General features: G+C 39.8%; 2 protein-coding genes across 3 annotated transcripts in view; one reads left to right on the top strand and one right to left on the bottom strand.

Annotated features, from left to right (window-relative positions):
• LRRC57 (leucine rich repeat containing 57) overlaps positions 1-11,446 on the top strand; it is a 33,060-nt gene extending 21,614 nt beyond the window's left edge. The window contains exon 6 of the mRNA XM_082275038.1: positions 10,952-11,446. Coding sequence (XP_082131164.1) covers positions 10,952-10,993 — 42 coding nt within the window. The 3' untranslated portion in view covers positions 10,994-11,446. The remainder of the gene's footprint in view (positions 1-10,951) is intronic.
• A 6,506-nt stretch (positions 11,447-17,952) lies between these two features.
• Positions 17,953-25,499, bottom strand: part of SNAP23 (synaptosome associated protein 23) — a 117,140-nt gene continuing 109,593 nt past the window's right edge. For both annotated transcript variants that reach the window (XM_082275422.1, XM_082275423.1), the window contains exons 7-8: positions 21,902-22,046; positions 17,953-18,213 (exon numbers count right to left, since the gene is read on the bottom strand). In XM_082275422.1, coding sequence (XP_082131548.1) covers positions 18,151-18,213; positions 21,902-22,046 — 208 coding nt within the window. In that variant the 3' untranslated portion in view covers positions 17,953-18,150. The remainder of the gene's footprint in view (positions 18,214-21,901; positions 22,047-25,499) is intronic.

The raw sequence follows: 25,499 nt of genomic DNA, 5'->3' as shown, positions 1-25,499 counted from the left end.
GCAGCTGACACCTTATGTGTTACCACATGTAAGCAGCGGAGCTGCTTTAAAATATTCACCCAATAATAAAGTATGAATCTCACAAATTACTCCAGTGGTAATAAAGAAATAAAGCATCAATACCAAAACAGCTACTGTATTGTGAAATAAATAAATCCAGATGTTAAACTTTTCATACTCCATCAAAAAGTGATAAAAAAAAAAATACTGTCCAACCAAATACTCTTCAGTACTCTTGGCTCTTTTCCCCAATTCCAGTGTTCCAAAAAACAATTCATAAAAATTGTGCTGCACCTCCGCTGCACATGACCCCTTTTATGGGGGGAGAAGATGGGCTTGCAGTTGCTTTCCCAGCTATACACCCATTATCCACCAATTTAAAAAGATGTGCATTTTCCTTTTTTAAAAGGCTGGATGCTTTCCTCTGTTCACTGCTCCCATCTTGGACTATAATATGCTCCAAAGGAAAGCCGCCATAGTGCAGTATTTTAAGTCAGCCAGATAATTTATTAATGACTTCCCGCCCAGCCTATTGTCAAATGACAGCTGGGCGGGACATTCGTTGTTCAGGGTGGACGTCTTATGACATCCTCCCAGAATACCCCTCGAGCGCACCCCAGGAGCCATGCTGTGGTGCAATCTGTCACTGGCTGTGTCCACTGCACACAGCCGATGACTGATCAGTGTGCTGACCTGCTGCCGATACCATGTGATCACTGTGACCAATCACAGTAGATCTTATAACATTTGTAAACAGTGTATGACTTCCTTTTATGCTATTCATTGTGTACAATTGTGTTGCTAGCTGTGATTGGTCACAGCGCATCTGTACCATGTGATTACTATTACCGATCACAGCTAATTACTATACTCACTGAGTTAATTCCTTTCATTCAATTAAAATGGTTGCTTATACCATTGAAATTCAATAATTTAAGCAATCATAATGTGTAAAAAAAAAAAAAAAATTGAATAATTACTTCCCTGGAGTAGTACATTGTTTCTATGGTAACATTGTATTGCTCTGGTCACAAAAAAATTGTAAAAGAAAAAATATTCTAATAAAAAACAAAAATGGCAGCAGTCAGTGTCCCTGATCACTGCCACACCAGTTACACTATATTACAAAAGTGTTGGGACACCTGCCTTTACAAGCACATGACCTTTAATGGCATCCCAGTCTTAATTCATAGGGTACAATATTGAGTTGGCCCACCCTTTGCAGCTGTAACAGCCTCAACTCTTCTGGAAGGCTGTCCACAAAGTTTAGGAGTGTGTCTGTACATAAAGACATGGATGAGCGAGATTGGGGTGGGGGACCTTGACTGGCCTGCACAGAGTCCTCACTTTAATCAGAACACCTTTGGGATGAGTTGGAGCGGAGACTACCAGCCAGGCCTTCTTGTCCAACATCAGTGCCTGCCCTTTACAAATGCACTTCTGGAAGAATGGTCAAACATTCCCATAGACACTCCTAAACCTTGTGGACAGCCTTCCTAGAAGAGTTGAAGCTGTTATAGCTGCAAAGGATGGGCCAACTCAATAATAAGCCCTACAGACTAAGACTGGGATGACATTAAAGTTGATGTGCGTATAAAGGCAGGCGTCCCAATACTTTTGGTAATATAGTGAAAAAAACTATATATTTTTTTTATTCATTTTTCATGCCATGCTTCCTACTAAATACCTTGGTCTGCCTACTTTCCAAAAATAGGTAATTTGGGAAATATTTGTACTGGCCTGTTTTCGGCCTTCAAGAAATGCGAGCGGCAGTCAGTAAATCAGGATTGATCGATTTTTCAGATACAGTATATATACCATAGTTTGTGGACTCTATACCTTTACTACAGACTAAATAATAAACACTGATTTGTGTTTTCACCAAAAAAATGTAGCAGAATACATTTTGGCCTAAACTTATAAAAGATTTATTTGCAAAATTTTGTACGGTAACTGAAATGAAAAAAAAATTTTTTTTTTTTTTACTACATTTTTGATATTTTTTTTGTTTAGCAAAAAAAAAAACCCAATAGTAATTACACCAAAAGAAAGCTCTATTTGTGTGGAAAAAAAAAAAAAAAGATAAAAATGTCATAAGGGTACAGTGTTGCATGATTGAGTAATAATCATTCAAAGCGCGATGGCACTGAAAGCTAAAAATTGACCCGGGCAGGAAGAGGGTGAAAGTTCCCAGTACTGAAGTAGCTAAAGATCAAATACACTTACTAGTACTGGTGCACTACAGCAGAATTGCTACAAACATCAAATCCAACTACTAGTGTCGCTTCTAGCTTCATGCTTCTGGTCTCTTGATATGACCTCTCGCAGCTCCCCCCAACATGTTGCGCCATTGGTCACATTACTTCATCAGGGAATGGGGGGCAGGGTGACTCAAGCTGGGATTTATCAGAGGGCTCTCTGTTACCATGGTTAGTTACTCCATTTGCATGCGTTGTCCAATCCTGCCTAGCATACAATGTATATTATCCTCTTAAAGTAGAACTAAAGGCCAAACTTTTTTTTCATTTTGGATAGAGTAAGGTAGGGTTATAACCCGTTAGGTTTTTTTTTTCGCCGTCTGTGCCCCATTGCGGTGATTTCCCTTCATTTCCTATCCCATAGCCAAACAGGAAGTGAGAGGAAATCCCTGTAAATTTAGGAGATTTCTTGGGGACCCCCAGCTCACCAGAACTAGTGTCCCCATTGAAAGATTTCCCCTCTATTCCTTTTCTGGGGGACAACCCAAAATTGGAGATTTTCTTTTACTTTCAATGATAATGTGATAATGGTAAACAGGACAAAATGAAGAGGGTAAATCCTCCTAATGGAGGCACAGACAGCAATAAAAAACAGGTGTTCTAATCCCTCTCCACTCTATCCAAAACTAAAGGGGAAAACATTTTTTGCCTTTATATAGTTATACTTTAAGCATAGTACATACGATGAGATTATCGGATGAATGATCGTCCATGTTTTTCAGAGTTTTGCTATGCTAGTCTCCATATCAAAAACAAATAGGTTACTAAAGTACGAAAATTCTCATACGACAGAATAAAAATTTGGAAGCAATGTCATTTATTTGTGTTGTATTTTTGGACAAAAACTGTACTGAATTAAACAAAAACTTTTGTCCCTTTGGAAAATTTCAGACGAAAGCTGTGTACAAAATCGATCAGAATATCGCACAATCGCTTTGAAAGCGTTATTTTTTTTTTTTTTGTACGATATTCTGATCGTGTGTACGGGGCTTCAAATACTAGCATTAAACTTCATTACTTGGACTGCATATCCTATACTAGTTTGAAACAAAATATGCACCCGGCATGTGCTGGAAATAGATAATAAAAACAAAAATCATAATATCCATGCTCTATCTTCATACACATTCAAATATAACTAAAACATGAAATACAAACTTATATACATGTTTCAATTATTATATAGATTACATTAAAATTATATTTTTTTACTTACAAAAGGTCTAAAATGGTTGGAAAAAAAAAATCGTCAATTCTCAGGAATATCGGATTGTCCTGGGAATTTGAGAGAAAAAAACTATTTAGATCTGAAGATTAAAATACAGAGGAGTAATGTATGAAAACTTTTTTTCTATTCTACAGATCAAAATAGTTGTATATCTAGTGACAGTTGTCACTATGACTCTTGGTTCATAAACATTCCGAAAAGCAAGTTGATAATATTAGGGAGAAATTGTACAAAGAAAGAAGATTATAAAGAGCAGGCAAGAGAAAATGGTCAAAGCTTTACTCAAAAAGACTATAGCAAGTTTATGGATGACAAAAATCAAAGAATTAAAGGAATATAGATGGAGGAATTTTGAGGATAGGAAGATGTAAATCTACCTATTGTCTTGAATTAATGCAGCACAAAAAGGTTGAGAACATAGGAATCATCTAAAACAGGTTTTACAAGGGACAGAATTGTGAAGAGTGTGGTGGACCCTCCCAAAACTAAACAAATGGACCTTTTTTTTTTTTCCACCAAGTAGAAGATTTTATGCACATAAAAGGACAAATCATTTAAATTTAAAAAGACTGATTGTGTAGCTACATCTATAAGATTTTGCTTCATGCATACAGAAGGTGTGGTGTACGTATTGCAGTGCTCATGAGGCCTGCAATACATGGGGAGATCAAAAAGACCACTAAAAGAGAATTCATAAGCCTATTTAAAATAGTGAAAGGGTTAAAAAACAGTATATCTAAACACGTTCCCATTTACCATAACAAGGATCCCTTATTACAATTCTGGGGAGTCAAAATATATATATAAAAAAAAAAAAACATTGGAGAGACAGTAACCAGATCAAAACCAATGTGAGTCTAAATGGATATTTAAATTACTCTTACACCTAAAGGGCTCAATATAGAGTTTGATGTAAACTGCTTTATTAGAGAATATTAAATAATTTGAGTGGTGTAGGATTTAAGTTGACCACTAGATGGGGTATCATTTACTATTCTACACATCTGTATTGTATTATGTTGCCACTAGATGGGATATGTGCCAATTTGTAGACCTTTTTATATACTGTAAATAAAATTATGTAATTTTTTATATTTTTTTTAATTTATTATAGGTTTGTATAGATTTTAATGGGTATGATGATAAAGTATCTATGTGTTTTATTAAATTACCTATTTTAGGCACATGCTTGGTGCATATATTGTTTCTAACTAGTACATGATATGCTATTCAAGTAAGAGAGAGGCTAGTATTTAAGAGGATAACTATACTGTGTATCCTAGGTAGGATTGGACTGCGCATGCAAATGAGGGACAAACCATGGTAACAATTTAACAGCGCTTTGATAAATCCCAGCTTGAGTCACCCTGCCCTATACCCTGGTGAAGTTATGGACCAATGACGCAACGTTGGGCAGAGCTGGGTGACATCATACTGATAGACCGGAAGTGCGGCTCCGAAAGTGATGCCGGTAATACCATGTGTTGGGTTTGACATTTGTGCAATCCTGCTGTACTGCACCAGCACATGTGCATCAATAAATGTGAGTGTGTATTTTATTTTTAATAAATTGTTTGGCTGACTTCAAATATTGCATAATGGGGGCTCTATAATCCTTTTGAGCATATTATAGTCCAAGATGGTAGAAGTAGACAGAGGAAAGCAGCCAGCGTTTTAAAGGGAATTGGACACTTTGTTGAACTGGTGGCTCCTGGGTGTATAGCTGTGGAAGCAACTGCAAGCCTCTCTTCTCCCCCCATAAAAGGGGTCATGTGTAGCTGACCTAATTTTCCTATACAGGTCTAAACAATAAGGTGTAGGCATAATTGTCACTGAGGTGCAGCATGATTTTCACAAATAGTTTTTTTGGAACACTGAAATTGGGAAAAAAGTGTCCAAGAGTATTTAGGACCACCAGGTACAGTTGGACAGCAAGTGGGGGCCCCTGCTAGGGACCCCACCAGGACACACCCCCCCCCACAAAACGCATTTATGCCGGCGGCGGCACGCCCCCCAGCACTCGCTTGCCACCCCCACCATAAAATTCAGGCTGGGCCACTCGGGGGGGGCACAGGTATGGGTGAATGGGGGGTGGTCCTGAGATTGAAGGGGACCGGAATGTGGGAAGAAGGGCACTCGGGGGTCTGTATGATAAGTCAAATTCCATTTTTTCCAGGCATTTCAAAGCACTAGATTAAGATACTCAGTTTTGTGCTGTCTGTGGTAATACAAATAGCAAAAACTATTAGTGCTCTTATGGACTATCAAGGTAATAGGCTCCGCCCTAAGAATAAATAAATAGGCTGCAGCCTCCCTGAACTATAGTCAAACACTATATAAGATGAAGGTAAAAATAGGGTAATGGCGCTGCTTATAGTGATGAATTAAATATTGTTGGGTGGCAACAGTAAAATAATGTGATAAATATACAATGAGCAGTAGAAATAGAGGTAATGAACTCCGCGCTTGTGGTATAAGGATAAAAATGAACCGCAATATATAAATACTAGACTGCAGCCTCCATTGATTATAGCCCAAAGACTATAAGATGTAGGAAAGGGGGTAGAGGGAATGGCGCTGTCTGGTAACTAAAATTGATAATGTCCAATATATATGACAATAAATATATTAAAAATATGATGCAATATGGTAAAATAAGAGAGATATGGGACTATATGAATATTTATATAAAAAATATATATGCACACTATATAAATATAAAAATATGAGTCAGATAAAGAAGGATCAAAGTGCTAGGTGCATAGATGTGCAATCAATGAAAATATAAGCTCAAAGAAAATTACAAGTGCTGTACACATAAATATATACCCTTTCGATTACATAAAAGATATATAATAGTTATAAAGGGCGTGAAGAGCCACAAGTGCAATGAAGAATTAAAAATATTAAATAAAAAAATGTCATAAACTAAGATAACCAATGCATATAATGTAATGTGCAATAGGCTCATATATTAAAACGTGACAAGTGCATATGATACAGTAAATACAATGCGGTGGGTTCAGGGTGCCAAATGCTAAAACCCTATTGGTGTATATAAATACAAATAAGTGGCGTATAATTAATAAACATTGGTGGTATATATAAAAAGGAAAGAAAGTGCACTGGTGTTAAAGTGACTCAGGGAATGCAAAAAGTTGTTTCAGCGGGTGTCAAACTTTAAATCTATAAGGTGCAATAGGTGACCCCTCTGATAATTGGCACACTCACCAGAAGTACCCACCCCACACAGGGGTACAGAGCGGGTACAAATGCTGTTCCAGTGGTGGGTCCTAGTCTCCTTTTAACGGTCCTGGATTGGACGTCTATGGGGTGTCTAGGCAGGAGCGATCCTGGGTGGACCAGGGGTCAGATGGTGTCCTGGTGGTATGGAGTATATACTCCAGGTATGTATCAGCAAAGGCTTTGGATCATCAGATCTGCAATCTTTTAGCTTTAAGAAGTCCTGTGGATCTGGTCACTACGGTGGCTAAAGCTGGAATCCCTCCCAAACCTGTAAAAATGTTTTCCGACATCAAAGGTTTCCTAAGATGTAACAGATGTTTACCATGTAAAACGGTCAGGAAACATCCAAAGAAAACAGTTAATTTCTGGTCTAGATGGAGTGGAGAGGAATTCCACATTAATAAATTAATTACTTGCCAGACCACCCACGTTACCTACCTAATAGAGTGTCCCTGCCGACTCCAGTATGTCAGCAGGACCACTAGACCTCTATTTGTTCGGATCAGAGAACACATAAATAACATCAGAAAAGGCTTTCCGAAACAAAGTCTATCCAGACACTTCGCAGAAGTACACAATAAGGATCCCAGTGTGCTTACCTTTTATTAGATTGACTCCATCTCTGGTCACTGGAGGGGTGAAAACAAAAAGATAAAAATTTCTAGGAATGAAACCTCCAGGATATATAGACTTAATACACTCCAGCCGAGAGGTTTAAATTTAGATATTGATCTTAATTGTTTTATCTCCTATTTTTAGACTCCTTTTATTACCACCCCCCATTTTATGCCCTCCTATATACTGTTTAAATTTTATTACTAATGCCTCTATAATCTTAATTTTTAATTAAGCACTTTCTCCCACTCTACATGTAAGTACCTGTTCTCACAGATGGTGGCATATACCACCATTTTTATGGTAATTTAATATAATTATTCTCCTACATGTCCGTAGTATCCATTTATTAATTTTACATGTTTTATTTCCAAGTAACTACAGTACCTCCTTTTTTTTTCCCCCCATTTATTGTCTTATTCCCCTAATTTTAAATTATATCTTTTTATGCATACACTTTTATCTATGTGCCTCTGTCTTCACTCATCTCCATTTTATCCACTAGATGTCTCCACTCACATTTTTTAATTTATTTGAATTGGTCTCACAATCATTATTAATTATTTTTTTGTTTGTGTATTTTTAACATATATATATATATATAGTCCACTATCCCAGTACTTTTTTTACATTCCTCCTGGTCATGTTTACTGTGGTTTTAAATAGGGCACAGAATTATCTATATATATATATATATATATATATATTTCACTTATTATAAACTTTACTTTATTATGCCATTGCGATTTTCCACAATTATTATCCCCGGTGCAGCATGTATCACTATGCTTACATTCCGGATCAGCATACATTATTAATTCCGTATCAGTATAAACAAATTTTCCCTCCGCCATATTGCTGTAGCTTTCTGATCCACCGATACCTCTGCTGTTCCCGGTTTTTCTTCTGTTGCCCGGTAACCACTGTGTACATAAGGGAGTGGGTTGGAAGTGATATGACGCTGCTGAGGACGTCTGACGAAACGCATACAGCGCCGTTGCATCACTTCCGGTTCTCGGGTGGAACGCATTGCGTTCCAAGGCTCTGTTTATCGCACGTTGTTACTGTGAGTACCCATTTTTTGTATATTATAGTAATAAAGGCTTTTACAGACTTACACCATTAGCCTTTTTTCCACCCTATGTGACCCTCCTGCCCCTACCTATTTGGCTGACACCTAACTGCGGACCACTGTAGATTACCCCCTTTGAGCGTGGACCACCCTAGGATCCTGAGCATCCCACTAGCACCCCTGTTTACCCACGGAGGACCCCTGGTATTCTACCTTCAGAAGGAATTGGGATCCCACTGAGTGATCAACACCTACATATAACCTGCTCTATACCCCTGTGTGGGGTGGGTACATCTGGTGAGTATGTGAACCCAAAAGGTGATTGGGATAAATAGCGCTTGCTAATAGGGAACTAGGGATAATAAAATATATTACTTAAAATACTTGCTAAAACAATAAATATTCATAATAAGCTAAAATGACATAATTTAAATATAATTTACCATAACAAACAATATACCCAATAAATATCACAAATTGCTAAAATCAAAGTGCATAAGTGTCCTAAAGGTGCCTAATAGTGCCAATAAAAGTCCAATATAAGTTCATAAGTGACTAAGTGAGAAATTGATTACACTCCGGTGTAAAGAAAAAGGTGCTGGTGCTCAGTGCTGGATCCTCCAATAGCCGGTCAAATGAGGTGACTTTAGGATAAATAAGGATGTAAACTCACCAGAAATAATGGGTCTAAATTACCTTACGGCAAAAAGACCAGTACAGCTTGATGGCCCTCCCGGCCTTTGACACGGTGGTAACTGCTGGGTTTATCCCCCACCGATCGGTATCCCCTCCTGGGCAGACGATATCCTCCAAATCCGGTCGGGGAAAAAATAAAGGGCTCCAGATGGTGTAGTACCGTTAAACAGTTTTCTTTGAGTTAATGGTCAAACAATACACGCTAAGTAAAATAAATAAAAACCGCGCCCGCTATCGTGAAGTCTGTAACGTGGAGAGCGGTACCTAACAAACTGCGTTCCAGCTGACTTCCGGGTAGGCGGCGTGCGTTCCACCTAGGTACCGCTCTCCACGCTACAGACTTCACGATAGCGGGCGCAGCTTTTATTTATTTTACTTAGCGTGTATTGTTTGACCATTAACTCAAAGAAAACTGTTTAACGGTACTACACCATCTGGAGCCCTTTATTTTTCCCCGACTGGATTTGGAGGATATCGTCTGCCCAGGAGGGGATACCGATCGGTGGGGGATAAGCCCAGCAGTTACTGTGTCAAAGGCCAGGAGGGCCATCAAGCTGTACTGGTCTTTTTGCTGTAAGGTAATTTAGACCCCTTATTTCTGGTTAGTTTACATCCTTATTTATCCTAAAGTCACCTCATTTGACCGGCTATTGGACCATTGGTGGATCCAGCACTGAGCACCAGCACCTTTTTTCTTTACACCGGAGTGTAATCAATTTCTCATTTAGTCACTTATGAACTTATATTGGACTTTTATTGGCACTATTAGGCACCTTTAGGACACTTATGCACTTTGATTTTAGCAATTTGTGATATTTATTGGGTATATTGTTCTTATTGTTTGTTATGGTAATTTATATTTAAATTGTCATTTTAGCTTAATATGAATATTGTTTTAGCAAATATTTTAAGTAATATATTTTATTATCCCTAGTTCCCTATTAGCAAGCGCTATTTATCCCAATCACCTTTGGGTTCACATACTCATTTAATCCTACTTTTACTATTGCAGCTGCTGACCTCCTTTAGATTTAACTTCCCACCCCATAGTTTTCCACAGGCGCGAAGAATATACTTTTGAGTATTTCCAATATTTACATCTGGTGAGTGAGCTACTTACCTTAGGGGTCACCCAGCACCTCACTCGTTACCCACCATGGGGTCACCTCCAGCATCAGTTTGAGAAGATAAAGTCACCTATTTTTGCTTTTATGGATTAATCCTGTCACTTGGTCACTGTTTTGGCACTGGCCATACTGACTTTCCTGCCAGTTGATACCTAGTCACTTTATTGCATTTATATGCACTGACCACTTTTTGTGCACTTCATTTCTAACTGTCACTTTATTTTGAATCCATATTTCTTATGAGCACGGTTCACTTTATTGCTCGTTTTTGTCCGGTTTAATCCACTTGTATTTGTGCAAATTGTCACCTTAAATATTACCCGCCACTTTTTGGCACTAGATCACTTTAATAATCTTCGGGTGCACTCAGTCACCTTATCTATATGGTTATACATTTCTAGTCATTTTATAAGTCATTTTTTCTTTATTGGATCACATCACCTTGTTTTTACTGTTTACACACAGTCTTTTACATATTCATTTATACTCACTTGGCTTACAGACTACTGCTCATTGTCTATTTATCACATTTTACTGTTGCACCCAACAATATCTATTTAATTCATCACTATAGGCAGCGCCATTACCCTATTTTTACCTTCCTCTTATGGATTATATTGGCATATAAGACTGATCTAATTATAATAAGTATGTCCTAACATACAGAGTTACTAGATTATTGACCAGTTACAATTGTTTTCTGTTTTAGTATATGGAACGATTCACGGCTACTCGGAAGAAGTTCGTGTGATGGAACACCTCATGCTGGACAGTTTGTACCAAGCTAGTATGAAGTCACTCCTACCCTATGTTTGGGGGCCAGTGGTGGATAACAAAGCCTGCTTCTAGCACTCACTGCTTATATCGCCTAGAGCAGACATGCTACAGCAAGGCTGGAGAGCTGGGGGTGTTACAAGGTCAAGAGTGGACTGTGTAATTGTTGGAAGATACACTGGTTTCAGTAATACATCCAAAGAACTCTTTGTTTTATTTGTTGCAGATATCAAATTCGACAAATTTTTTAATTTAGCTACCATTATCCACTTTGATAACAGTACTAGTTTATTAATCTTTATACATTTGCTTACAGATCAAAAATATGTAAATCATAGGTTGAAATGAGTGACCTAAAATAAAATAATTTTATTTGGACATACTTGGGTTGTTCACAAGTAAGAGTGGTTAGATATTTGGAAGTGTGTTTATTGGAATTAAATAAACCCGTGTGAAGGCTGCCACTGTTGACATTTCTACTTGAAAGTACTAGTTCTAAAGTTTTCATTCTGGAAGAATGGTTTTCAGAACTTTGTCATTAACCTGGAAGCTCCCAAATCTCTATCAGTAAGCACTTTCCACCTGAAGCTCGTGCCACAGTTCATGTAAATCTGTGCCTTCTCCTTGGACGTCTTTTTTGCTTTGGAGAACAGCACCCTCTTGTGGAAGCCTGCTGCTTTAAAGCCTAACCCCAGGTTTGATTTAAAAAGAGAAGTTCACCCTTTATAACATGTTACACCCATATTCAGAGTGTAACATCTAAAATGTTACAGATGCACTGGCCCCAGCTCCCCCCATCCCCTGTTTTGACAGCTAAACTCCCCAGTAAGCACTTTATGTGAATGGATGACGCAGCCGGCTCCCCACACGGCCAGGTTTTTTTTTCTTTTTGCACTCGGATAGCTAGGGCCCAAATTAATGATTAAGAGCGTAAAGGAAACCTGGAGTTAGGCTTAAGGGGGTTTTTAAGTGCAAACATTTTCTTAGAGATGAGCTTTAAGCTGGTCATACACTTTGTACAATCTCATTTACATAATATAGAAGACATTTCTTGTACAAATACCTGTTTCAGTTATTCTGTTTCAGAGGGGTGCATCGCATTAATAGAAATATAGCAGGTCAACTGTTAGATTTACATGTTCCATCAGAGATTTACATGTTCCATCAGAGCCTTAACACTATTGTACAGAGCTTTATTTCATTCAGGTCTAATTTTCCAATTTAGATAATTGCCTGGCTACAACTCCTGGCCTCCCAGTACCCCTCAATGACTGGAGTTGGACAACCCTCTCTCATGGTTTGGGGTGACAAATAGGTTATTCAGTGCAGGAAATAAGTCTCAAATGACACACAAACAGGATTACTGCAGCCACTTTATTGGAGGTTAAACATTTAAAACACATTTCCATTTGAATAAAGGAAGTCATATTTAATCCTAGATATTGATTACAAAATATAGATCAAAACTAATGTATAGTTAGAGAAGAGAGTTACAATTCTGCTTCAATATTTGATATGGTAAAACAGGTCCAAAAATTTAAGTTTTTTTACAAAAGAAATGTCAATGTCCTGAAACACCTTTTAATCAAGGACATCAAGTCAATGTAAAATTTAAGGCAAACCATTTATACTTTCATACACAGCCTTTAAACTATTCAAAATGACCTTCACAGTTTAAAAACATATTTAAAAAAAAAAATATATATATACAAAATATTCTACCCATCTCTGTAGGATTAAAATGCACAAAGTGACAAAGCTGCTAGATCAATACAGGATTCCAGTATTAGGTTTGCGGCTGTCATTCTGCATGATGCAATAAGGCTCCCGGGTTGCTAAGGTGCTGGTGTAAAGTACATAAAGCACTAGGACTTCAGTAATAGAGTCCGACTATACGCAAAGCTGAAAACGACCCTTGCGATGGGATGCCCTCAGCACTGCAAGGCTCATTTCATTTAAAGGAACAGAAAAGACATCCATTTCCCTTCCCCACCTGTGGGCGCTCTACTCCTCTCTTAAGGCTTGGGGTTTTCAGCAGGCCTTCAACATCCTCACTTACAATGCAGGATCACTTGTCCTACACAGTATGTAATGACATCAGAGTACCTGTGACCAACAGAGTGCCAAAGAGAAGCTGGTTTGGGGGACCAGTCATGCGTGGGGGGGTCCTGGGGGATAAGTTGCTTTTTATGTTACTCCAAGACAAAACAAGCAATTAACCCTTCGCAGTGCAGGGGAGTCCTAGAGCAAAGGTCGTTCTCCCCCCCCCCCCCCCCCCCCAGACTTAAGTTTTAAATTTAGGAAATAAAGCATATAGATAAACAAAAGGGTCTAATAAACTAATATAACAAATTAAAAATACCATTAATGTGCTGCCCTGCTAAACTAGATTAGAAGCCCAGTGTATTTAGAAAAAATAAATAGATGTCTGCTATGTGTTATTGCATATCATTGCTTCTATGTTCTAAAATAAAGGCTTATATTTGGTATAATTAGAATACATTCTATGTGATCCATTTCAAGGCACAGGGATAGATGCTGGTATTAATCCAACAATACTTTCCAAAGCTTTAACAAAGAGGTAAAGTCAACATCTGACAGTGCCAAAGGCTGTAGAGCTGGAGCCCTTATTTAAAATGAGTTATGATCGGTGTTGTCAGAGCACATAGATAGCAATGGAAGCTCCTTCTCAAAAACTAGTCAGCTGATTTCTGATAAAAAGACTTGACTAGCCTTCAACACTCCAGAAGAAGGCGAGGGCAGTAAATCACTGGACAATTAGAAACTATTTACTTTAAACTTAAATTTTCTTTCCATATATAAGGGGTCAGTCTACCCAAAACTGATATTTCCGCTTCCGAAAGATGCTACAAAGTTAAACTACCTGATCACTTCTATTTACTTATCTGTTTTGTTGGTGAAAATGTGCTCTATACACCAAAAGTGGGAGGAACAATGTCAGGAATTATGGAAGGAGATTGCACAGTAAAGAGTATCCAAAACATGTAAATAAGCCAGAGGCCAACATAACCTACCGGGCTCTACTTACACCAAAAATATCATTGTGGGTGGACTAAGATACTTGACAACTACAGAAATGTAATATATTTTGAATGTGCACAGGTACATATTTTAGAAACTCATTTTAAAATACATTCAATGAAATGAAGAAGAACAAACTGTCATCATAGGATTCTTTGTTCGTGAGTAACATAAAAAAAACAAAAGCGGACAGCTCTCCCGTGCTGAGCAGACAGACTCCGCCAGTGTGAAAGGGGCTTTATAGATTATAAGAATGACTTTTCATGTACAAAATGCTAGATAAAAAAACTATTTCTATGATGGAACTGAAATGACACTGAGGCCGATTTATGAGAAGAGAAACTAGAAATTATTGGAGCCACAAGCACCAGATTTTACCGCTCACACTATGGAGAAATAAAATTCTGACTAATTCACTCCCGTAAATCTGTGCCAATTTTCTCTTCTAAAGTTTTAATCAACCAGCTCCATGATAGCTTCACCCAGCACTGCCAGGGCACGGTGAATTCAGCCAGTTTGTTTTTTAATCATTTGATGTCTGTTAAGCAGATGTTAAAACTATAGGCTGTATGACTCCTGCTTTCAATTTGGGAGGGGGGGGGGGGGTACAGTATAGTAATAGTATCAAGCCCTGACCTGCACTTCTCTTTGGGTTAGTAATTTGCTCACAGGTTCCTGAGAAAGATAAAATGGCTGCATAGTAACCTAAATTGCTTTTCATATAAAACATCTTTTCAACAATTCTAAATGATTTTTTTGTTCTGTGTTAAGAGCCTGAGTTGTTCTGATATGATTTCAAAAGCCAACATTGACTTTACATGCTCTCTTTAGGCTAAGTATTTCCACAGCCTGTCTGGTATGATGATGTCCTAAAGGGCAGATCCACTACATGCATTTAGCAGATGGACAGCAAACGTGAATCCTATTTACACATTAGGTTTACCTCGCCTCCCTTCACTAAATGACATTTAGTGAAATCACCAGTTTAAAGTAGACCTCTAATTATAAGAAGAAACTCACCTCCCTTTAGACTCAAATAGCAAAATACGCAAGACATACAATGCCTTACTGCTCTGAGATCTCATGGCGGGCTGTCACATGATCAAAGGTCTAGGCCAGCCATTCTCAACCATGTTACCATGGAACATTAGGGTTCCAGCAAAGGTTGCTAGGGTTTAATTGACCTGTTGCTGGTTCACCTATCAGATGCCTTCATAGTTCTGAGTCCAACGCCACTTGGCAGAGTAAGCAGCAAAACCCCTCATTAGCCGTTTGTAGGGATGGCATACTGACAACCGCAGTAAGGAGGACATCTCCACTGACCACCACTGTAAGGGTTATTTTCCCAATAACCCCCAGTAAATTTATTTTAGCAGGGGTTCCTGGAGACCTTAAAATGATTCCAAGAGCTCAAGAAAGGCTGACCTAGGTGTTTGGTGATATAAATCACTACCTTGGCAAATTTCAAGCAATGGTTATTCAGCCAAGACATGTTGTACCATTGCCTACTATTTAGAAGGGAGCAGGAATATTTTTTCACACAATTACCCTCTCTAACTTAAACTGGAAGAGTTATAATCAAACGGATTGGAAATTCAACAACAGACATTCAGTTAAGACGTTTTATACACAAAGCCCTGAATGCTCCCCTTGCATAGTAACTGCCAGGCCATGGGTTATCCAGTTTTCATTCTCCTGCCCTCCAAATGAAAATACTGGCTGAAAGAGGTTAAATTTATCATAAAGCTTTTTGTTACAGGTGGCTACATTCTGCAATATGGTAAGCACAATAATGACATTCCAAATATTTTTCTTAGGAAGGAGAATGTCCGTGTTCCCTGAAGATTATAAATAATCAAGGAGTCAGTCAAAAACCCAACAATTTTTTATAGTAACAATGCACCTAAAGTAGAAGTCCAGTCTTACCATGTTTAGAAAAGTGTCCTGCCCCTGCTGCTACCTATCCAGTGTATAAGGGTGTATAATTGGTCATACCTCAGCTCCGCCTCACCTGTGTGTGTTGGGGAGCAGCAGGTGCAGGATAGAAGAGGGAGTATAGACAATGGCCTGGGATCTAGAAGCTTATGGGTTTCGTCACTGCTCCCAAGATTCCCTTTGCTCCTCTGCAGCCGGAACTCACTGGCATGGGATCACGTGACCAGACTATAAATACCTAAATATACATATATTTTTTTACACAAGTTAGGCAGGATAAATAGCAGGAGGGGGCAATTGTAAGCATGGTTAGAATTCCACTTTAAGGCTTATTTACTGCAGCAGCACACCTGTCAATACCATACAGATGCTACCCTAGTTTCAGAAATACAATGCAGGGACTGAGTAATACATGCACACATTTCATTTCTGTACCCTGGGTGCTATAAAGAGCAAGTTTTGACGCTTCCTATCAGTGTGGACTCCTTGACCAATAGGAACTTGGCAGGGACATGATGCATGCAGCAGTAAGGAATTCATGTAATGTTTCATTAAGCCACTGCTCAATCAGTCCGGTCTACTAAAATGGCCATTGCTGGTGGTAACTAACTGCAACCAATCAAATGTTACCCTCAGAGCAGAGAAATGAAAGAGGATAACTGCACAGTTGTTATGAGTTAGAACTCCAGAGCCAAATCTGTCACACTTAAAGTGTTACTAAACCCACAACAGTAAAATCAGTCTGTATATGCAGTAAAGCATGCTTGATATACTCACTGTGGAACCTAAGGGGTTAATCCTCTGCATTGTGTAAAAAGGCTGTTTGATTTTGTATGCACAGATCCTCCTCTTCTTCCACTGACTCCAGAACATGTCTGGATAAGACAGAGCCTTTGAAGTCAGGCTGCACATGCTCAGTTTGTTGTGTATTGCTAGAGGGTTTTTTTTTTCTTCTTCTTGGGAGGGTGCATGTGATCAGCATGGGGCCAATCAGCAGTATCCAGACAGAGGGTCAGGGGTCCTGATAGGACAGCTCAGTGCAGTATGAAACTCCTCCTACAAGCTTCACCAGGAACTGAAAGAAGTCACAAGACTGCTATATACTTCTGATGATAAGTATATAGGTATTTAGTAGTATATTTACTAAAATAATTGCATTTCCATGTTCTGTGTACTGTGGGAGACCAGATATAGTAAATGCAGGGTCCTGGGTTTAGTAACACTTTAAGAGTTCAAATAGTACATGAAGAATACTATGAAGCTTTGATGACAACTATGTATATGTGTAAATGAGCAAACACAGACACTAAAACAGGCTGGACTTTCTTTGGATAATGGCATATTGAACAAACTTCTGTATAAATTACACAATACTAATAAGCCCATCACCACTACATCCTCCATTAAAGGGTTTTGGTTACCTGACTTATCATTAATATCCTAGAATAGGCATTACCAATGAACAAGCTGTTGAGAAAAATATATGCACTGAAATGTGCATGAAAACGATTCAGGATCCTCCTTACAGCCTAGATAAGGGCTAAATTAAAACAGAAGTCACGGGTATTTCATTGCTGAAAGTTGTAAAGTAGTTTTTAAAACAGGGAACAGTGTTTAATGCTTGCAAAAATGATAAAACAATAACACATACTTTGTTTCATGATAACTTAAGAGGTGACAGGACCATTCATAAGGATACAACACGAAGACACAGCATCAGGATGGATTCCCAAGCCGGTTCTTCCCCCAAAACCTTCTATCCAAAACCATAGTCACCATCAAGGCACAGAAAATATATGCACTGAAATGTGCATGAACACCGATTCAGCTTACAGCCCAGATCAAACCAAGAGCAGCTAAAATTTAAAAAGGGAACATTTAATATTTACATTTTGAAAGTTGTAGTTTGTGTCAGGACAGGGAACTGTTGTTAATGCTGAGAAGTGAGAAAATAATAGAACCGCTTTGCTCCATGATAGATTAAGAGGTGACCGGACCCTTTGTGAGGATACAATAAACAGGACACAGTATCAGGATGGATTCTCAGGCTGATTCCTCCCCTAAAACCCTTTATCTGTGATATGTTGCGGTTTTACTGAAGTACAATACAGTTTACATTAGCCAAGTCCCAGAGGGGAAGATTTCCTGGTGCTTTCTTTATTCAATGAGTTTCCTAGCTTTCTTGTTGGCTTCATCAATGTGGTCTTTATTAGTAATTGCCTGAAACAAAAACACATTATTAACAAACTACAAGCTTCAATTGCAAAAATCAAGGGCTAGTAAATGTAAAGTAAAACTATAATTCAAAAGGTTTTTTTAATCTTGGATACAAGTGAGGGTTTTTAACCCTTCCCTATCCGTGTCCCATTGCAGAGATTTCCCTTTATTTCCTGTCCCATAACAAGACGTGAAAGGAAAGCCATGCAAATTAAGGGAATCAACTGGGGACCCCCAGGTACTAGTGTCCCCATTGGAAGATTTCCCCTCTATTACTTTATGGGGATGACCCAAAATGTGGGATTTTCTTTTAACTTTACTTTTAGTAACAGTGAACAGGACAAATAGAGAGAATGACCCTCCCTAATGGGAAACAGAAAGCAATAAAAACTGACTGGTGTTATAATCCCTCTCCATTCTATCCAAAAAAAAAAAAAGTTTTGCCTTTAGTTATACTTTAAAGCAACACATTTACATTTTCTGAGTGGAAGAGGAGCTTAAAGCGGAGTTCCACCCAAAAGTGGAACTTCCGCTCTTTTGTTTCCTCCCCCCCTCCGGTGCCACATTTGGCACCTTTCAGGGGGGAGGGGGGGGGGAACGGGTACCTGTTTAACAGGTACCCTTCCCCACTTCCGGGATACGTCACAGCACCGTCCCTTGGAAGTCTGGCCCCCCCCTCCACGCTGTGCCAATAGGAATGCGCAGTGCACTTCGCGCATACACAGTAGGGGCCCGCCCGTGAAGCCGCAATGCTTCACTGCCGGGTTCCCTTACCGGCAATGACGGCGGCAGCAGCGCCCGACAGCCAATGGAAATATCGGCTGCGGTGCCGACATCGCTGGACTCCAGGACAGGTAAGTGTCCTAATATTAAAAGTCAGCAGCTACAGTATGTGTAGCTGCTGACTTAATTTTTGGAGGGGGAGGCAGAACTCCGCTCTAAAGGAGCAGACTGCATTTTGTACACATTTAAAAATAGTATCTGCAGAAGATATTTGATTACATTCAAGTGATTGTCCCATTACAAACAAAAGCTAACTTTTTTTTATTATATTTAAATTCTGTTTTAGAACACTGGTACAACACAAAAATACAGAACAGTCCCCAAATGCTTACAGGTTTAAAAAGCGCTCCCCAAGAGGTACATGCACATACATTAACAGGCAGAGACTTTGATAAATTACAAGAGTCAAGGTTCGTTTAAAATAAACCTAAAATGTATGCATGTAAATAATGACAAACTTCTCCTATTCGCTCCATTTGGACTGTTAAATATACCATTGAATGTGTTTGTAGCATCTACACTACAGAATAACTTTTTTGTTGTGGAGATAGGAGAGTAGGTGGGTTGGAAAAGTTGGCAAATGAAAAAACTGCAACACCACTCAGTCTACAAATAAATGCTGTGTGTTGTCATTCTACAATAGGGCTTAGGAGCCGAGGGTAATTCTGGCAGACCACCAGAGGTTTTTTTTGTACTTGCAGTGTCCTCAACCTCCTGTCAGCCACAAAAACACGTACATGCGGCAGCAAAGATGGGCTTAAATGCCCACACCCGCACATATGGGTCCCTGGGTGGCCGCTGATCAAGCTATGAAAGACAGTTCTTGATCCCTGCTAAGGGTGGTAGCCAACTGGACCGATACCCGATCATCTAACCACCGTGACAGCCAATCACAGTGGTCATGTGATCAGCTGATCTTTCCCACCCCCACTGGCATTCAGAGCTTTTTAAAGGTGAGGTAGGTGGTAAAGGGTTAATGGGACAAAAATGTGCTTATAGCACAGAGATGTACTGCATATGAGTTTGAGTAAAATGTATCAGGGCAAAAAAAACAACAAAGTCCATATTCAGACAAAGATTGTCCATGATAGCAGCATGATGATATGACTCCGTTTTCTCCAGAGAGTGCCCATGATCTGCTGGGGATAAGTGGATACCTCAAAGTACAGTTGTCAGCGCTCAAACTTGCTAAAGTGAGCTTAAATGGTTAAAACTTTTCTCATGGGCATTAGCCAGTTAACATGCTCACAAATCCCCCGTTCCTTTTGCAGCCTCGTTAAAATAGGAAGGTTAGAACTTTATTGCAATTAGTATAGGGTTATATTGTAAAAGTGGACAGGTCCATCATACAAACAAGTCTTAATCCAAGTTAAAGATACACAATCAGTAATCATTCCTTGTACTTGTGTTAGGCAGGACAAGGAGAATTTTTTATTTTGTTAGAAGTGCCAGCACAGAGCAGCCAAGAATGATTGCATGGCTGTCAGTGCTAGAGGAGGACAAATAGAGAGGCAAGTCTGCAAGAGCTAGGCAAGTGAGAAAACCATGCAGACCTCTGGTGTAGTAAAAAGATCAAAGAGCTTTATTAAATACAATATGTTATATACTCACAAAATAAAATGTGAGAGCACGCATATATGGCGCTTTTCCACTGCATGGAACCGAACGGTTCGGCTCGCTTTTGTGCTTTTCCACTGCTGGTACCGCATGGTATGGTGTAGGAACGGTTCGGTACGGTACGATACGGCTGCGCTTTTCCACTGCATAGAACCGAACGGTACGGCTCTCAAAAACAGTACCTTCTCGATTGTGGTTCCAACAGGTACCATACCCGGTACCATATCCCACAATCCTTTGCATGCAGTCACTACTAGCCACTGATTGGTCAGAGAATCCCACCCACCCCGTTTTTATCCCACCCACTTAACTTTAGTACTACTTTAGTGGAAAAGCAAACCATACCGAACCATACCGAACCGTTCCAACACCGTACCATGCGGTACCAGCAGTGGAAAAGCAAACCGGGCCAAGCAGGGCCGAGTAGAGCCGAGCCGGTACTTGCAGTGGAAAAAAGCCAATAGTCCCCGAGAAAAAGTCCACTGAATGCACAACACAATCACAAGGAAAGGATGGATGAGCAGCCGCCACAGTGTCCAGATCACGATGTGACTAGATGTCAGATGAAGAGATGGGTTGATTGCTAAAAGTCTCTACTCCCGCTCGGCTCACTCAATCCCAAGAACAGCACTCAGTGGACTATAGTCTCCTGCAAAAGTGGGGTCGCAGGACACGTTTCAAGGACTCCTCTTCTTCCTCTGGCCTCTCGTGGACTTTATGCGCACGCTCACATTTTAGTTTGTGAGCACGAAACCGGTTATTAATAAAGCTCTTTGATCTTTTTACTACACCAGAGGGTCTGCACGGTTTTCTCCCTTCCCTTTTTGTCTTCACAGGTAGAGTTCCCTCTCCCTGATTACAGCAACAATCCCCTTAGTGTGTAGTAGTTGTGTGTCTAGGTGTTGGGCTACCTGCTCAGTAGTTCACAATAACTTGATTGCTATATTTATAGTTTGAGACCATATTCATGTCACACATAGCCTTTTGGTTTGCTATGGTCAATCCAGGGAGAGTGGAGCGCTGTGAGCTGAACACCCTTCTGGTGTAAGGCTTTTTGGCATTGGCAAGATCTGCCTCCCCTTAATCCAGGCTACAAATCCACTTTTTTTTGCAAAAGAAAGAATGCGTGTTTACAGTACATCTATTGGAGTTTCCTCTTTACTACAACCATTATGATTATACTTTGCAATACAAGAGGATTAATACTGCATATAAACTAATTCTAACAGTTAAGCTTCTGTGCAAAAGCTAAAAAAACATTACCAAACAGTGCAGCAGAGAAGACTCTTACCTTCTCATTAATTCGGTCAATTAATTTGTTCTGGGACTCAATCTCATTACCCATATCTATAGCCATAATCTTGAGATTTCCCAAAATGCTCCCGACCTGTTGTAAATTGTCATCCATCTCGTCTTCTTTGGCATCATTTGTTACCCTACCAGATTCAAAGAGACAGGTATTGGGTGCTTTGAAGTTACACCAGAGATACCAAACATTTATTGGTTAGTCAAGATGAAAAAATAACCTTTGTACTTACCATAACCTTTTTTATTTATATCCTTAACACAGAAATTCTGGGGCACAAACATTTCTTAGACTATCAGGATGTTCAAAAGCAGTCCAACAGTGAGGTGGGCAACATAGCAGCAAAAGCTAACAGACTCAAGAAAACGGAACTTAGGACTGCGTGCAGCTCAGGGAACCACCTGAAAGACCCAGCGCTAAGGCCTCATGCACACTAGGCATTTGCCCAGCTCTTAATGGCAGGAGAAAAGCAGCATCAAAAACACAACTAATGCTATTATCTTGCAAGCGCGTTTAGAAGTGTCAAATGCTTGGGTGTATATTCATTTCATTGGCCAATATAGTAATTTAATCTGGCCATTGAAATGAATGAACACCCAAGTGGTTGATGCACCTAGCACTTAGGCACGTTTGCACGCTTTTAGGCATGTTAGATGTTTATTCTGCCAAAAAAAAAACGCTGTTCCTGAACACACTGGTATGTAAACGTCTATGTGTGCATGGACACATAGGCTAACACTGAGGATAAGTTAGCACTGAGGGGCATTTAGAGGCAGAAGAAAAAAAAAAAAAAAAAAAAACACACCCAAGACACCTCTAGGAGCCACGTTTAAAATGCCCCATGTGCATGAGGCCGGAATATATTTCTGGTAGTACTTCAAAAACAAGAACAGAAAACAAAGAGGTAGCCTTGAAAATTGGGGAAAGTTGACAGTTGCTAAAAAGACCTAGAAGTACGCACAAATTAGTAGAGTGCTTCTTGACAGGAAGGGATGGAACCCGACTCCAGAGACCATGAGCTTGGATGATGGTCTGTCCTAGCCACCTGGAAATCATGGCACAAGAAACCCAGGGTACCCTTATGGGGTCTCATCTGGAGTTACAAAAGTGAAAGAAGCAGTTGCTGAGAGACACTCTCACAGCCAAAAACACATCAAATACTCGCCTCCCGGAAGTGATGCCCTACAAGAAATACCACTTTTTGGGATGCGTAGAGAGAAATATCTCAAATGGATTCAAATAGTGGTGTTTGAAGTGCACAGAGAACTAGATTGAAATCACATGGAGTCACAGGGGAACAAAGAGGGGGAGCTACATAGAAGACTAAAGTCTAAACATTTAAATCAAGGGAGTGTAAGGCCAAAGGTCTCAGGAGTAAGACGGATAGGGCAAAAACCTACAGTCGGGTCCATAAATATTGGATTTGAAATTAAACTGCAGACTTTCAGCTTAACCGCTTGCCGACCGCCGCACGACTATATACTGCGGCGGTCAGCCCCTCACAGGCAGAGTGACGTATCGGTACGTCACTAGCCTGGAAGGGACTGGGGAGCAAGCGCGCCGCCGGCGTGCTCCCGCGCGGTCACGGACCCCCCTGCGCGTGTGACCAGCGGACCCGATGTCCGCCGGCCACTCTGCGATCGGCGGGGGAGAGGGAGAAAGTCAGGCAGCTTGTGTAAACAAGCTGCCTGTCATTCTCCTCGGTGTAAAGACACTGATCACACGGATCTACTATGTAGATCCGTTGATCAGTGTCCTTACAGCTCAAGCCACAGCCAATCACAGTAGAAAGCACGCCCCTAGGGACACACACAACCCTCCCTCCCAAATAAAGTTAACCCCTTCACTACCAGTGTATTTTTACAGTAACAGTGCATATGTATAGCACTGATTACTGTAGAAATGTCACTGGTAACCCCAAAAGTGTCAAAAATGTCAGTCAAGGGTCCGATCTGTCCGCCCCAATGTCGCAGTACCGCAAAAAAAAAAAAAAAATCGCAGATCGCCGCCATTACGCGCTAAAAAAAAAAAAACAACAAAAATGACAAAAATCTTTCCTTTGTTAGTAAACGCGATAACTTTTGCGCAAACCAATCAAAGTACGCTTTTTGCGATTTTTTTTACCAAACATAGGTAGCATAAAACAAATTGGCCGAAAATGTTAAAAAATTTTGATTTTTACATTTTTTTTGGGGGGGAATTTCATATAAAAAAATGTGAAAAATATTGCTATTTTTGCAAAATTGACGCTCTTTTTTTTGTTTATAGCGCATGATCAAAAAATCGCACAGGTGATCAAATACCACCAAAAGAAAGCTCTGTTTGTGGGAAAAAAAGGACGCCAAATTAGTTTAGGTACAGCGTCGCACGACCGGGCAATTGTCCGTTAAAGTCATGCAGTGCCGAATCGCAAAATACCCCCTGGTCGTTTAGCAGCCAAATCCTCCGGGGCTTAAGTGGTTAATTTTGAGGGTATTTACATACAAATCAGGTGAACGGTGTAAGAATTACAACAGTTTGTATATGTGCCTCCCACTTTTTAAAAGGGACCAAAAGTAATGGGACAATTGGCTGCTCAGTTGTTCCATGGCCAGGTGTGTTATTCCCTCATTATCCCATTTACACGGAGCAGATAAAAGGTCCAGAGCTCATTTTAAGTGTGATATTTGCATTTGGAATCTGTTGCTGTCAACTCTCAATATGAGATCCATAGAGCTGTCACTATCAGTGAAGCAAGCCATCATTAGGCTGAAAAAACAAAACAAATCAGAGAGATAGCAAAAACATTAGGTGTGGCCAAATCAACTGTTTGGAACATCCTTAAAAAGAAAGAACGCACCGGTGAGCTCAGCAACACCAAAAGATCCGGAAAGACCACGGAAAACAACTGTGGTGGATGACCGAATAATTTTTTCCCTGGTGAAGAAAACACCCTTTACAACAGTTGGCCAGATCAAGAACACTCTCCAGGAGGTAGGTGTATGTGTGTCAAAGTCAACAATCAGGAGAAGACTTCACCAGAGTGAATACAGAGGGTTCACCACAAGATGTAAACCATTGGTGAGCCTCAAAAACAGGAAGGCCAGATTAGAGTTTGCCAAACAACATCTAAAAAAGCCTTCACAGTTCTGGAACAACATCCTATGGACAGATGAGACCAAGATCGACTTGTACCAGAGTGATGGGAAGAGAAGAGTATGGAGAAGGAAAGGAACTGCTCATGATCCAAAGCATACCACCTCATCAGTGAAGCATGGTGGTGGTAGTGTCATGGCGTGGGCATGTATGGCTGAAAATGGAACTGGTTCTCTTGTATTTATTGATGATGTGACTGCTGACAAAAGCAGCAGGATGAATTCTGAAATGTTTCGGGCAATATTATCTGCTCATATTCAGCCAAATGCTTCAGAACTCATTGGATGGCGCTTCACAGTGCAGATGGACAATGACCCGAAGCATACTGCGAAAGCAACCAAAGAGTTTAAGGGAAAGAAGTGGAATGTTATGCAATGGCCAAGTCAATCACCTGACCTGAATCCGATTGAGCATGCATTTCACTTACTGAAGACAAAACTGAAGGGAA

Source organism: Pelophylax lessonae (assembly GCF_965119305.1).
Source record: "Pelophylax lessonae genome assembly, chromosome: 13".
Lineage (NCBI taxonomy): Eukaryota > Metazoa > Chordata > Amphibia > Anura > Ranidae > Pelophylax > Pelophylax lessonae.
Note: the sequence above shows the minus strand (reverse complement) of the source record. Positions and strands in the feature narration are given on the sequence as shown.